We start from the raw sequence: 13,899 nt of genomic DNA, 5'->3' as shown, positions 1-13,899 counted from the left end.
GATCGAGTCGTAACGATTGGCACGACGGAGCGCCTTTCGGCGGGTGCGTTTGTAGACGTGTCGCGAGTTCGTTCGATAGCCGATCGATACGGATCGCTCGGCGGCGCGGATTGGTTGCCGCGGTTTTGCCTGCCGGATAAATTTTAACTTGAAATCCCGGTGCACGGAAACGCGATATTAGGATTTGGAAGCCGAGTACGCTCGGCGGGTACACGAGAACGCTCGTGTCTGAGAGGTGAGGAGCCGAGTACGCTCGACGGGTATACGAGAATGCTCGTATCAGAGGCTTGAAGTCGAGTACGCTAGGCGGGAGTACGAGAACGCTCGTACGCAGAGGAAAGATTACCGAGAACACTCGGCGGTACACAAGAACGCTCGTGTGTCTGGAAAAAGGCATAGAAGCCGAGTACGCTCGACAGACTACGAGAACGCTCGTAGAGGGATGTTCGCTGTCTAGCAGTGAACAGGATCTGGTGAAATAGACGTACAGCCGGGTCTCTTTTATAGCCGGCTGGCGGCCGACTGATTTTGGATCGGCAAGCATCGGCGGTTTCGGCGGCGGGCCCCCACTAACGGAATTTCGGAACGGTCGGATGTGGGAGTCCGTTCGGCGATTGACCGCCGTTGTTTATTACAAAGTCTTATCGGCGCTCGATGCGCCCTTGGTGGACTACAGACGATGAACGGTTCGTAGCCGTAACGATGCAGCTTGCGGACTGCACCGTTACAACACATATTGCTTTATATTTAATTGGTTAATTTATTATATTTAATATTTTTATTAATGCGATTTTAATTATGTATTTCAGATTCGGTGATGAAACAGCTACCAGCTTCGACATCTGCGGAGCTAGAAGCTGCCATCCAAGAATGGCTCCGTCGCTCAGGCGATCGAATAAGAGGCATTAAACAAAAACAAATAATCATAGTCACATCGATAACAGTTTTGATTTTGTCAATAAATTAAATGGATTAGAAATTAAGGACGAATTCCAAATAATATCGTTAGATGTAGTAGCCATGTTCACTAATATCCCCATAGAATTAGCTATCGATAGCATTTCTAAAAGATGGGATCTAATTTCACCCAATACTTCCATCTCCCTCAACGAATTTTTAAGGGGGATACGCTTGATACTAGGTTTTACATTTTTCAATTTTAATAATAGAATATACAAACAAACTTTTGGCACTTCCATGGGCTCTCCTTTATCTCCATTGATTGCTGACCTGGTGCTTTAGGATCTGGAAGCTAATGCGATTGATAGGTTACCTTTCAAGCTACCTTTTTATTACCGTTATGTAGACGATATAATTTTAGCTGCACCCACCAATTTCATAAATTTAATTAGTGACGTATTTAATTTTTATCATGATAGACTAAAATTTACAATTTGTGGCGGCATTACTTGAATATTGACGGACACAATAATGGTGTCACTCGAATTGCAATAACTCTTGTGTGCATAACTTGTACTGGTCACGTTAATAAAAAATTTACCACAACAAGATTTATGCTGTACGTCATCTGGACGTTGGTTCTCCAAATTGTCTTCGCTATCATTGTGGAAATTTGCATTTTGTATCAAATTTGATTCACTCGTATTGTACATTATCACCTGAGATGCAATCACTGGCCGAGCTTTTGAACTTCCTGTAGAATTGCACCAAATATATTTGTTATTGGCAAATAAATGAGTTCTATTAACAATACAAAATCTGAAAAAAATAACGATTTCAAACCTACCTTTTAATGTTGAAGTGGTGAACTGTTTTTCGTGCCCAACTTTTATAATTTCTTTCCACATTTCCGAAAAGTGATATAAATAATTAGTAAAACTGTTGTTATTTATAAATACTTACATTCACCATAATATTTTTACTACGTAAATTGTTATAATTTAAAATATACCTTTTTGTGTTTCCGTTTTTTTTGCATTGGCCTTTATACTTGTCTCCAGCGTTTCTGAAAAGCAACATGACAAAGGGAAGGTATCTAAAGACTCACATTATTTATATTATAAGGATTGAAAATATCAACTTTTATGTTATCTTCTACAATCAATGTAAAAATGACAATTACTGTAATACCTGTACTATCACATTCGGAATCTCTTTCGGAAGCTTCCTGGTCGCTGCGATCAGAAGTCTCCTTTAGACATGTTTTCAAATCATTATCAGATATTTCATCATATTTATTTGAAATCTGCATGTTCGACTGACTGGAACTGCTTACTATAAAAATAGTAGTTTATAATGTAAAAAAATTTTGTATTAGTTGTATGCTGTACATATATAAATAACAAACCTGGCTTTGGGTTCACAATTGAATTGCTTGCAGAGGGACTCGCTAAGTTGGACACCTGGCTCTCAATTTGTGGAATGTAATTGGAGGGCATTGTAATACGCTTATTGCTTATCCGCTCATCTACAAATTGTAAAATTTGTATTTAATAATTTTAATATACATAATTTCGTGTACAAATGTATATACCTTCGTCATTCGATGTACAGCCATAGAATTTCCTTTTTTTTATCAGCCGTTTCTTTTGGGAATTGTCGACTGTTGGCAGTATAATATTATCGTCCGACACAGACATTTCTCCGACAGCCTTTTCAACAGACCGTGCACTTTCGTAAGTTTCTGTAAAACAGTCATATACATATGTATTTTTTGCCATATTTTGAATAATTATATAAATGTGTGAAACGAACTGTAAAGCCCGAAGTTCTTGCGAAATTCCCGTTCCTCCCAATCATTATCTGGTGATGATTGTTTAATGGACATTTGGGTAAGCTGTTTCGTGTTTTTCGGCATTTGCACCGTATACCGTTTTAAGTTTACCCATGATGATGGTACTGTTATACAGTAAATATCATACAGGAGTACGTAAAATGTCATTCTGAAAAAAATTGAATATTTCTATGTACGTTGCTCTTATTTAACATTGCATAATGTACAAGAAACATTTTTGTCAGAAGTGATTTTTCAAGTTCAGTGATCACAAAAACTGCGCGTGTCAACATTAATTATATTAAGGTAATAACGATAAATAGTTGTAATGCAAATCACAGTAAATAATAATAATACAATAATATAATATTTATTCTGAAGCAGGTTGTAACAGCACGCGCTGTTACTAAGCGTCACGCGGGCTCCACGTGAGCACCCCCTTTTAGGGCCGCATTCCGATCCCCCAACTCGAGAGTAAAAGCTCGAGAAGGAGTAGCTGCCGGGTAGGGTAGCACCCCAAGTGGGGGTAGCGCGACCGGTATAAAAGCCGGCTCGCGAAACAGATCGAGACCATTCCCCCGAGTACGACTCGGACAAGCCTCAGGGCGCACTCTGAAGCTCCGGTCGTACTCGCTCCCATCCCGATAGTCGTTCTAGGAGCAGGGCGTTCTTTGCTTCGGTCGAGTGTTCCCGGCGTTCGACTTCCTATATCCCGTCGTTCTAGGGGCAGGGCGTTCTCTGCCTTGGTCGGGTGTTCCCGGCGTTCGACTTCCGACTCTCCGTCGTTCTAGGGGCAGGGCGTTCTCTGCCTCGGTTAAGTGTTCTCGGCGTTCGACTTCCGACTTCCCGTCGTTCTAGGGGCAGGGCGTTCTCTGCCTCGGTCGGGTGTTCCCGGCGTTCGACTTCCGACTTCCCGTCGTTCTAGGGGCAGGGCGTTCTCTGCCTCGGTCGGGTGCTCCCGGCGTTCGACTTCCGATATCCCTTGCACGAGAGAAGTCTCTCACTGTTTTCGGACACAGCGCACCGGCAACCGTCGACGACTCAGCAGGGCTTGGATATACGCGGTATCGCTTATTTTTTATTACTTTGCTCCGTACCGTACGAACCGACCGATTTAGAATTAAATAGGATTAATCATGTTCATAATTATTTAAATTGCGGCCAAACGCGCGACACGTTAAATAAACTACGCAGTCTACTCAGTATTAAAATATTTATTTCCGATAGTTGTATCCGATTATACCGCTAAGATATTAGACCGTTACAGAAATGCTTATGTACTCGTTGTTACTATTTTCTTTTATAATTATATTATTAATCCAAATGCTCTATTGAATAAATATTTATTTTTCTTTAAATTATTTTTGTTAATTTGGAGTCTCCCGAAAAACCACACGAACAAATTCTGGCAAACCGACGAGTTATTCCGCGTCGTAAGAATCCGCTTCGCTAACTACGCACCATCGTAATTCCGCATCGAAAATCCGCATACCGTTGAAATTCCGCATCGTTATGCACCGCCCGTGAGGCGTGAAAATACGCACCGTTACATGGCGCCCGAACAGGGACCGGTTTAAAGTTAAGACGAGACTCTAGATTTAAAAACAAATGAGTACATGGGTTAATTATTTACTTAAAGATCAAGTTATCGAGATATTAGAAACCCATAACATTGATAGTACCGGGACATTAGATAATTTAAGAAAACGGCTTCGGTTATTTATTTCGCGAAGGCCTGATCTATTTCAAACCACCGCGGGTAACCTGAACAATATGCCAAAGAGCAATTATTCGGCCAAAACCGACGACGAACCAGTGGAGGAACTGGTTGTCCCACCGGCACTAAGCATAATGGAGCGGGCAAAGCTCCTAAACCAAATGAGGAAATGGGGCCTCCATTTTGATGGCAAGGATCCATTTTCCTTCTTGGAACGGGTAAAAAAGCTCGGCCAGGAATATGGCTTCACAAACGAACAGCTACTCCTCGGCCTACCGGAAGCATTAAAAGGCAATGTCTTATTATGGTTTAGAAACCATAGGGCCTCGTGGAATTCATGGAACGACTTTCGCCAGGACTTTAAAGCGTTCTACCTGCCACCAGGATACCCGCGACAGCTCAGACGAGAAATTCAAGGCAGGCAGCAGCAACCAAGCGAGCCATTTGACGCTTTTGCCATAGCATTACAAACGCTAATGCGAAGAGCCGGAGGGTACTTGGAGCAAGAAAAACTAGAACAAATCTATGAGAATATGAATTCAGATCTTCAACTATATATTCCACTAGAGAATATACATACACTGAGCGAATTACACGCAAAGGTCGCGAATCTGAAAAAGATTCAACAACGCCAAAAAGAGTGACGACCAAGGTTCCCCGAGAGGAACAACCGAAACCCAGTCGCCACAGCTACGTATAATAAAGATGAATGCTGTTGGCGGTGTAAGCAGCGAGGACACACCCGCTGGAACTGCAAACACAGCCTAAGAAATTGTGCTCCCAATGCGGGAAAGATGGAGTACTGACTAAAGATTGTCACCCTCCAAAGGGAAACAAAACGCGGGTTGGGGGAAAAGCGGCGTACGCCCGGTCCGAATCAAAATAAAGTACACTCCGAGGCCGCACGTCCTTCTGAAGATCGAAGGAAAATCCGTTTGGGCTCTGCTTGACTCCGGATCTGAAGCCTCACTGCTCAATAGCGAGACCGCTCAACTAATAAAAAGAAAACCGACTACGACGAGCGAAATAATACACTTAGCGGATGGTTCAGAAGTAACCATTAATCAGACTATCCATCTGTCACTGACAATACCAGGAAAGACAGTTCGTCATGAATTTGCGGTATTACCGTTGCTAAGTACGCCTATTCTTATTGGGACAGATCTTTGGGCTAAATTACAGATTAATTTACCGCCCCCTCCGGCTCAACCGCAAGATAAACATTTAACTATTGGCTTCGTTACTGCCGCTCCGGTTCTTGACACAGCAAAAGAACCATACAGGCTAAAAGAATTTCTGAGTAAAGAATTACCGAAATTCGAAAGGATTGAAGGCCCCACAGATCTAATCGAACATATAATTCGACTAAAGCCAGGGCCTCCAATAAAGCAGCGATATCGGCCACGAAATCCGGCCATGCAAAAAATTATTGACGACGAAGTCCAGAAAATGGAAAACGAAGGCGTTATTGAAGCATCAACCAGTGCCTGGAGTTTTCCGGTTGTAATAATCAGAAAAAAAGACGGAACTCACCGATTCTGTATAGATTACAGAAAATTAAATAATGCTTCAGAGAAAGACGCCTATCCATTGCCGCATATAACTGCTACCCTCGAGAAATTAAGAGGAGCCCGCTATCTTTCAACTTTGGATTTGAAAAATGGGTATTGGCAGGTACCCTTATCTAAAGAAAGCCGACCAGTTACCGCATTTACCATACCTGGCCGAGGACTCAAGCAATTTCGGGTAATGCCTTTTGGGTTACACTCGGCACTCGCAACTTTCCAGAGGCTACTCGATACCGTTATAGGACCAGAGCTCGAACTGCACGTGCTAGTCTACCTGAACGACATTGTCGTCGCTAGCCGAACTTTCGAAGAGCATCTAGGTCACTTAGCCGAAGTATTCCGCCGATTACGAAAGGCTAAATTACGGCTCAATCCAGAGAAATGCCAGTTCTGCCGTGAAAGCCTAAGATACCTTGGACATATAGTTGACAAGGAAGGCATCCGCACCGATCCAGAAAAAGTGAGCGCAATTACGAATTGGCCAGCTCCAACAACCGTAAGAAAGATACGGCAATTCATCGGAATGGCCTCCTGGTACCGACGCTTTATCGCAGACTTTTCGACTGTCGCTGCGCCTCTTACGCAATTAACACGCAAAAATGCACGATGGAAATGGACAGAGAAAGAAGAAGCCGCTTTTCAACATCTTAAAAAGGCTTTGACGACAGCACCGGTGCTTGCCTGTCCAGACTTCGCAAAACCTTTCGTGCTGCAAACCGATGCCAGCACTCAAGGCTTAGGGGCAGTACTCACGCAAAACCATGAGAAAGGCGAGCGAGTTATAGCGTATGCAAGCCGAACACTTAATCCGGCTGAAAAGAATTACAGCGCTACCGAGCTGGAATGCCTTGCTGTTGTATGGGGAATTCGTAAAATGCATGATTACCTCGAAGGGTATTACTTTACCGTATTGACTGACCATCAATCATTACGATGGTTACAACGAATCTCCTACCGGACGACTCGGCAGATGGACTTTTGAATTACAGCAGTACGATTACGATATTCAATATCGTAAAGGCGCACTAAATCGCGTTGCCGATGCTCTTTCCAAAGAACCAGTAATAAATGCTGTCAGTCGAACCACCGCTTGCCGATGGTACAATAGAATTAAGGCAGCGGTAAAGAATAAACCTGAAGAACTACCCGACTACAAAATAATTAACGGGCAATTATTTCGGCACATAATTCATGATCTAAACTTCCATGAAACATCAAGTACCGAGCAATGGAAGCAGTGTGTACCGAAGAATCGGCGCCTGTCCGTTCTAAAACGTCTTCATGACGATCCTACGGCAGGACACCTTGGCATCGCCAAGACTATAACCCGAATTGCGCAAATTTACTACTGGCCGGGTATGTTCCGGGAGATCGCGAAATATGTACGCTGCTGCGAAAATTGTTTGGCATTTAAAACACCACAGGAAAAACCAGCCGGAAATTTACACACCGCTCCAGTAATCGCACCCTGGCAACAAGCTTCTGTCGATTTGATAGGCCCTTTACCGCGTTCCAAGCAAGGTCACACATGGCTTTTAACCATATTAGATAGATTCAGTTAATGGATTGAAATGGTTCCATTACGCCGAGCTACCACAACAAATCTTGCCCGTGAGGTCACAAACCGTTTAATATACCGACATGGCTGTCCTGAGCAAATTATATCCGATAATGGGACTCAATTTGCGTCCCGTCAATTTCAGGATCTTTTAAAAGATTTCGGCATCGAACGACTCCAGTCTACGCACCGCATTGTAACCCCGTCGAACGAGCAAACCGAACCGCTAAGACAATGATTGCTCAATACGTTGGACGGGATCACCGAAATTGGGATGAGCGAATACCAGCATTGCAATTTGCAATGAATACCGCGAAACACGAAGCCACAGGCTTCACACCGGCTTATCTCAATCACGGCCGAGAATTATCTCGACCTCATCCAGAAGACCGGAGTAATAGATGCGAAATAAGAGATCCTGAAAATAGTCGCCGTCAACTAGAAGACGCTTTCGAACTAGTTAAGATACAACTAGCACGCTCCTTTTAAAGACAAGAACGTCATTATAATTTGAGACGACGAAATTGGCGGCCGAAAATAGGAGAACACGTATGGAAACGTGAACGACCACTATCCGACAAAGCCGAAGCATTCAATGCTAAATTAGCCCCTAAATACATTGGGCCGCTCGAAATCCGAAAAATTATTTCACCGGTAATTGTCGACCTGCGAGACTCTGAAGGCAGATGGTACCGACAAATACACGTCCAGGACCTAAAACGAGCACCGAGAGAAATAGAAACAGGCAAGGAAATAACCGAATAAAATTTAAGAGCCGATGCCACTGTACCGCGGCCCCCCAGAGCCTACACCGTTGTATTTGAAAAAAAATATATATATATATATATTAGAAATAAAATTTTTTACCTGATAAGAAAGGGCCCCCCTGAGGCAACACCCATGGATTTTCAGATCCCCGAGATGCTACGCCGTTGTAAACAACCCGTTGCTACGCGGCGTACTCAGCGCGGTAACTACCCCCCCGAGCGCGCCCCCTCGCGGTACCCGCGAACTTTAGTATAAATAGCGCGACGTCATACAGAATTTTTAATTCAAACCTTCGCGTTACAGCCTGAGTACACAGATTCACGCGCAAAAAGTATACGCTCCAAAAAAATGACCGAGTATAAAAATAAAGTGTCCAAATTATTCGGAGCAGTAATGAGTAATTATAAAGAAAAGGTCACCGAACTGTTCGGAGATTTCTCCGATAGTTCCGAGGAAGAGGAAACCGAGGCCGCAAACTGGAAGAGGCTTCCAAAGCCTGGAACCTTAGTCCAGCGGTCGGACGCCGAAAATCGTCGTAAGGCCGTTTGGTTGGCGACACCACCGCCGATCCAACCAAGACGACGAAGCGGCACGACGGTGACCGCTCAGCGACGGCAAACAACACCGAAAACGGCCTCCATCGCCAAAACTCCGGCGACAACACTATCGTTACGCCAAGAAATACTACAGCGAGCGATGCAAACCAAGGCGGTGGTATCCAGACCACCCGAGGCTCTGACTGCCACCGCCAGAAAAGCTTGCAAAGCGTCCGAGAAAGCTTCCAAGGACACTGCCATCCGGGCAGGAACAGTCACCAAGACTGGTGTCCAGATCGCCCAAGGCCTTGACGGCCGCCACCAGAAGGATGAGCACAAAACCTTCCGAGGGCCCTGCCATCCGGGAAGAAACAGTAACGAGCAAGAGGTCGCCAGCAAAAACCACCATCCGGGCAGAAACGGTGACAAGGAGGCAGCCGACAACGACAACAACCACTGCCGCCGTCGCTATCATCGGAAGTCCAGCCCTACCGCCACCGGTTTAATGCTGCTCATAGAATCAGAAATAGATATGAATCAAACAATTCAGGATGGTTGGATTCCAAATTTGAAATTCTCAATTTACAAACTACTGATCTTAGATTTAAAAATAAGACTACTAATATGGGTCGCCCAACTCTCGCTTTCGATAAAAAATCAAATAGATCCAAAAGACGCGAAGCGGCAGAGATCAGTGTCCAACATGATCATAATGTTGAAAAACTTATAATGGCGGGTCGTCATGCTGCAAGACATTCGGGCGATAATGATTTGCATTATGTTCTAACCAATTTATCGAGTACAGAACAGTCAGAAAAAATGCGAAAGTTAATAACTACTAAAACAAATCAAATCAGAAAAAAACCCCCGAAGAAGCATTAAATTTTATTTTAGACAACAATGTGTCTAAAAAACTGTATATAAACATGCGCTTAGAGACACTTGCATCTGGAGCAGACATATGGCCGTCTTATAACGAAGTCAGAATGGCAAAATCAAAATTAAGGCCATCACAAGAATTGATGACAATTTCCGAAACGTCTGCTTCAGTTCCACTCCAACCACTTATTAACCATACTGCGAAGAGACTTATTGATCTACAAGCTCCAGTAATTCTTCAACATGTTAAAAAAATAAGTTAACAAACATAGACGTAGTCCTTATGTGTTCTTGGGGGTTCGATGGCAGTAGTGGACATTCGGAATATAAACAATCTTATGCAGATAAATCGCAAGAAAATGTAAGCGATGAAAGTTTATTTGCAACGACACTAATTCCATTGCAGTTATCAATAGATAAAAACGTCATTTTATGGTTTAACCAAACTTCTCAGTCTTCAAGATTTTGTCGACCGATTCATCTTGAGTACGTCAAGGAGTCACGAGACATTATTTTAAAACAAAAGCAAAATATTGATGACCAAATTAATCGATTGCAAACCTTTGAACTTAGTTTAGAAGAGTGCCATATTCGTATAAATTTTTCATTACATATGACATTAATAGATGGCAAGGTTTTAAATATTATTACTAATACAAAATCTATGCAAACTTGCCCTATTTGCCATGCAACTCCCAAACAATTTAATGATCTTTCAAATATAAATTCTCCTAAATTTTCACCGGAAGCAAACTCATTGCAGTATGGAATTAGTCCACTTCATGCGTGGATAAGATTATTCGAGTGTTCTTTGCACATCTCCTACAGATTAACCATTCAAACTTGGCAAGTCAGAGGCGATGAATTAAAAATAAAATTTAATCAACAAAAGCAAAAAGTTCAATCGATGCTTTTTCAGAAACTTGGGCTGTCAGTTGATAAACCAAAAAGTGGTGGTAGTGGAACAAGCAATGACGGAAATACTGCTCGTAGAGCATTTGAAAACATCGATTGCTTAGCGGAGTGTCTCGGAATCGAACGACAACTGTTATATAAATTCAAAATTATATTAATTACTTTATCTTCTCATCTGCCGATTAATCCAATTCTGTTCGAAGAATTTTGCATTTCAACCGCCAAACTTTATGTCTCCCTTTATCCATGGTATCCAATGACATCAACCACACATAAAATTCTAATACATGGTGGACAAATAATTAAAACTAGCGTACTTCCCGTAGGTATGCTCGGAGAGGAGGCCTCTGAGGCACGAAATAAAGATTATAAGAACTTTAGATCCCGTCATAGTCGAAAACACAGTCGAAAAGCAAATCTCGAAGATATTTTTAATCGAATAATGGATTCTTCAGATCCGATTGTATCGAGTTTGAGTCTACAATCACGATTAAAACATAAAAAACATTTTATACTCCCAGAAGAGGCCAGAAAGTTATTACAAATTCCGAGAGCATGAAAGCACGTCACAAGAAACAGAAGCAAACGACTGCAACTTCGACGATAACGTACTTTCCGAAATTGATGTTTGCTTGGACGAAGTAGAATTATCAGATAAAGAACATTAATTTCGGAGAATTAATATAAAAAATATTTTTTAAAAATATAATGGTTAGTTTATAGATAAATTATACTATACATAAATTATTATTTATAAATTACATGTGATCTGTAAAATTTCACTCCTAAAAAACACCCCAAATAGTGAGTGACAAAAATAATATAATATCTGGTCACTACTCTCCGTCATTAGATAGCGATAGGTGTAAGAGTTCAAAGCACTAAAAAAGAAAATTCTTTTTAAATATAATTTAACATATAATTTATAATAAACATAAAAAATTAAGATTTTTGGATTTGTTATTTTGAATTTCAAAATAATAATATCAAATTCGTAAACAGTTACCCCAAAAACCGTTAAAAAAAGATTTTCAGTACAAATTGACTTGTTTTTGCATATTATGTTCGCCATTTTGGATTCGCCATTTTGAATTTCAAAATGGTAATATTAAATTCGAAATCAGCGACCCCAAAAACCTTATATTGGTATATAATTTCACAATTTTAAACAAAATTAACTTTAGACGGACTTTTGGCCAGACTTTTGACTTTTTTCTGGTCTTTTGGCCCACTGTGGAGTGTAAGGAAAAATCTTTTTTCCTATATGTGTAAACTGATTTTGTGGATATTTTTTGTGATTTTTTTATTAAAATGAATGTAACAGAAAAGCAAAAACAGATACTGATTAACTTTATGAGATCTCATCCTGACTTTGGGAGAGGCAGATTGCGATATAATCGCGAAAATAAAAAAAAAATAGTAAGTAATTTTATAGGTTATATTGCGTTACTAAATAAAATTTCTATTTTTTACAAATATTAAATAATAAAAATAATAAATTGTAAATAAAATTTACGAACTAATATAATATATATACTTTTTTACAGGATGCATTTTGGGAAGAGGTTACAACAGCTTTGAATTCTGCTGGAGTCGGTCCTCAAAAGTTACCCAAAGAATAAGCAAAGGTAAATATATACAAGATATAATTTTAATAAATAGTTCATCCTTTGGAGATATGAGACAATCCGCTGGTTTCAAATATTATGTTAATGAGATATCAAAAATACTAATACATTGTTTTTAGAAGAGAGGGAGGGAAGAGTTTAATTCAAGGTTTTTAATTTTGTGTGATTTAGTATTATTCATAATACTATAGATCTTATTTTACATAATAATATGTTTTACATAATTACATATTAATAATTTTTTTTATTACAGACATGGCGTGATTGGAAGTCTAATCTTCTGAAAAGAGTGGCAACATATAAAAATTATTCAGCTGGTACTGGGGGAAGACCACCAAAAGCCTTGGATACAAGCCCATCCGAAGATGATTTATTAGAATTTTTGACACCTGAAGGCAGTGGAATGTCTGACATCCCTGAAGGAGGAGCTCTTTGTAAAACATCTTTACAGAATTCTTTAGAAAAAAATTCTTCTTTAAGGTTGCCAAATTTTACTTCTCAATCGCACTTGACTGCTAAAAAAGCTTTGTGTACCCAGAGACTGCAGGAAATAACTTCTTCATCATTGCAGAATAATGTTAATAAGGTAATTAATATTGTTTTATTAAAGTTTGAAAATTATAACTTTTTAGTAAATTATTTTAAAGGAAGGAAGGCCCAGACAGTACAACTGTACAGAAAAAGGATTTATTTGTATATCATCAATTCTGAGTATTCTTTAAATATCTATGGAATTTATTTTATAAAATAAATTTCATATGTATTTAAAAAATAACTTAAAATTGATTACATACAAATGAATTCTATTATAAATTTTTTTTGAATTATTTTTGAACAGTAGTGCTATCTGGGGTTTGCATCCAAATTTTTAATTTTTTAATGTAGTATTATATATATAATAATTATAATTCTTATTTTATTTTTACAACAATATGGCATTAATAATTATTTTTTACTTTCTTACACAGACATGGTATGATTGGAAGTCCAATTTTGCAAAAAGAGTAGAAACATCTAAAAATTTTGCAGCTAATATTGAAGAAAGGTCAACAATATTGAGTACAAACCCATCCAAAGATGATTTGTTTTTAACATCTGAAGCCAGTGGAATATCTAACATTTCTGAAGGAGGAACTATTTGCGAAACATCTGTACAGAATTCTTTGAAAGAAAACTCTTCTCTAAAGTTACCAAATTTTGCTTCTCAATCGCACTTGACCGTTAAAAAAACTCTGTGTACCGAGAGATTGGAGGATGCAACTTCCTCATCTTTGCAGAGTGATGTTAATGAAGTAATAAATATTGTTTTACTACAGAGTTTAAAAATTATAACATTAATTTTGTCACTTTAAATATAAATTTTTTATAAATTTTAGGATTATCCACAAAACTTTAACAGCGATGTAAACTTTGATACAGAGGATTTTCCAATAAATGTGAGTAATAATGTTTTTTTTTTACATAATATATTTATTTATTCCAATATGTATTATTTCCTGCAAATGTGTAGAATACACAGGATAGGACTGAATGAAAGCCAGAAGCATTTGGATCCATCCTGTATATAATATTCCTGTATATATAAGTATATATATA

The 13,899-nt window shown here is 39.7% G+C and overlaps 1 protein-coding gene across 1 annotated transcript; it reads right to left on the bottom strand.

Annotated features, from left to right (window-relative positions):
* Positions 1-2,158: 2,158 nt before the first annotated feature.
* LOC136999805 (uncharacterized) lies at positions 2,159-5,282 on the bottom strand. Its single transcript, XM_067354621.1, has 3 exons — positions 2,716-5,282; positions 2,495-2,644; positions 2,159-2,428 (listed from the first exon to the last, which is right to left on the bottom strand). The coding sequence occupies exons 1-3, from the start codon at positions 2,900-2,902 to the stop codon at positions 2,196-2,198; spliced, it is 570 nt and encodes a 189-aa protein (XP_067210722.1). The 5' UTR covers positions 2,903-5,282; the 3' UTR covers positions 2,159-2,195.
* Between the last annotated feature and the right edge of the window lie 8,617 nt (positions 5,283-13,899).

The sequence above is a fragment of the Linepithema humile genome, chromosome 4, assembly GCF_040581485.1.
Source record: "Linepithema humile isolate Giens D197 chromosome 4, Lhum_UNIL_v1.0, whole genome shotgun sequence".
Lineage (NCBI taxonomy): Eukaryota > Metazoa > Arthropoda > Insecta > Hymenoptera > Formicidae > Linepithema > Linepithema humile.
Note: the sequence above shows the minus strand (reverse complement) of the source record. Positions and strands in the feature narration are given on the sequence as shown.

Coding starts and splice junctions, on each gene's coding strand:
- LOC136999805 (XM_067354621.1), bottom strand. CDS start 2,902: ATGACATTTTACGTACTCCTGTATGATATTTACTGTATAACAGTACCA. Junction 2,645..2,715: donor CAAGAACTTCGGGCTTTACA/GTTCGTTTCACA, acceptor ACTGTTTTACAG/AAACTTACGAAAGTGCACGG. Junction 2,429..2,494: donor CTGTACATCGAATGACGAAG/GTATATACATTT, acceptor TACAATTTGTAG/ATGAGCGGATAAGCAATAAG.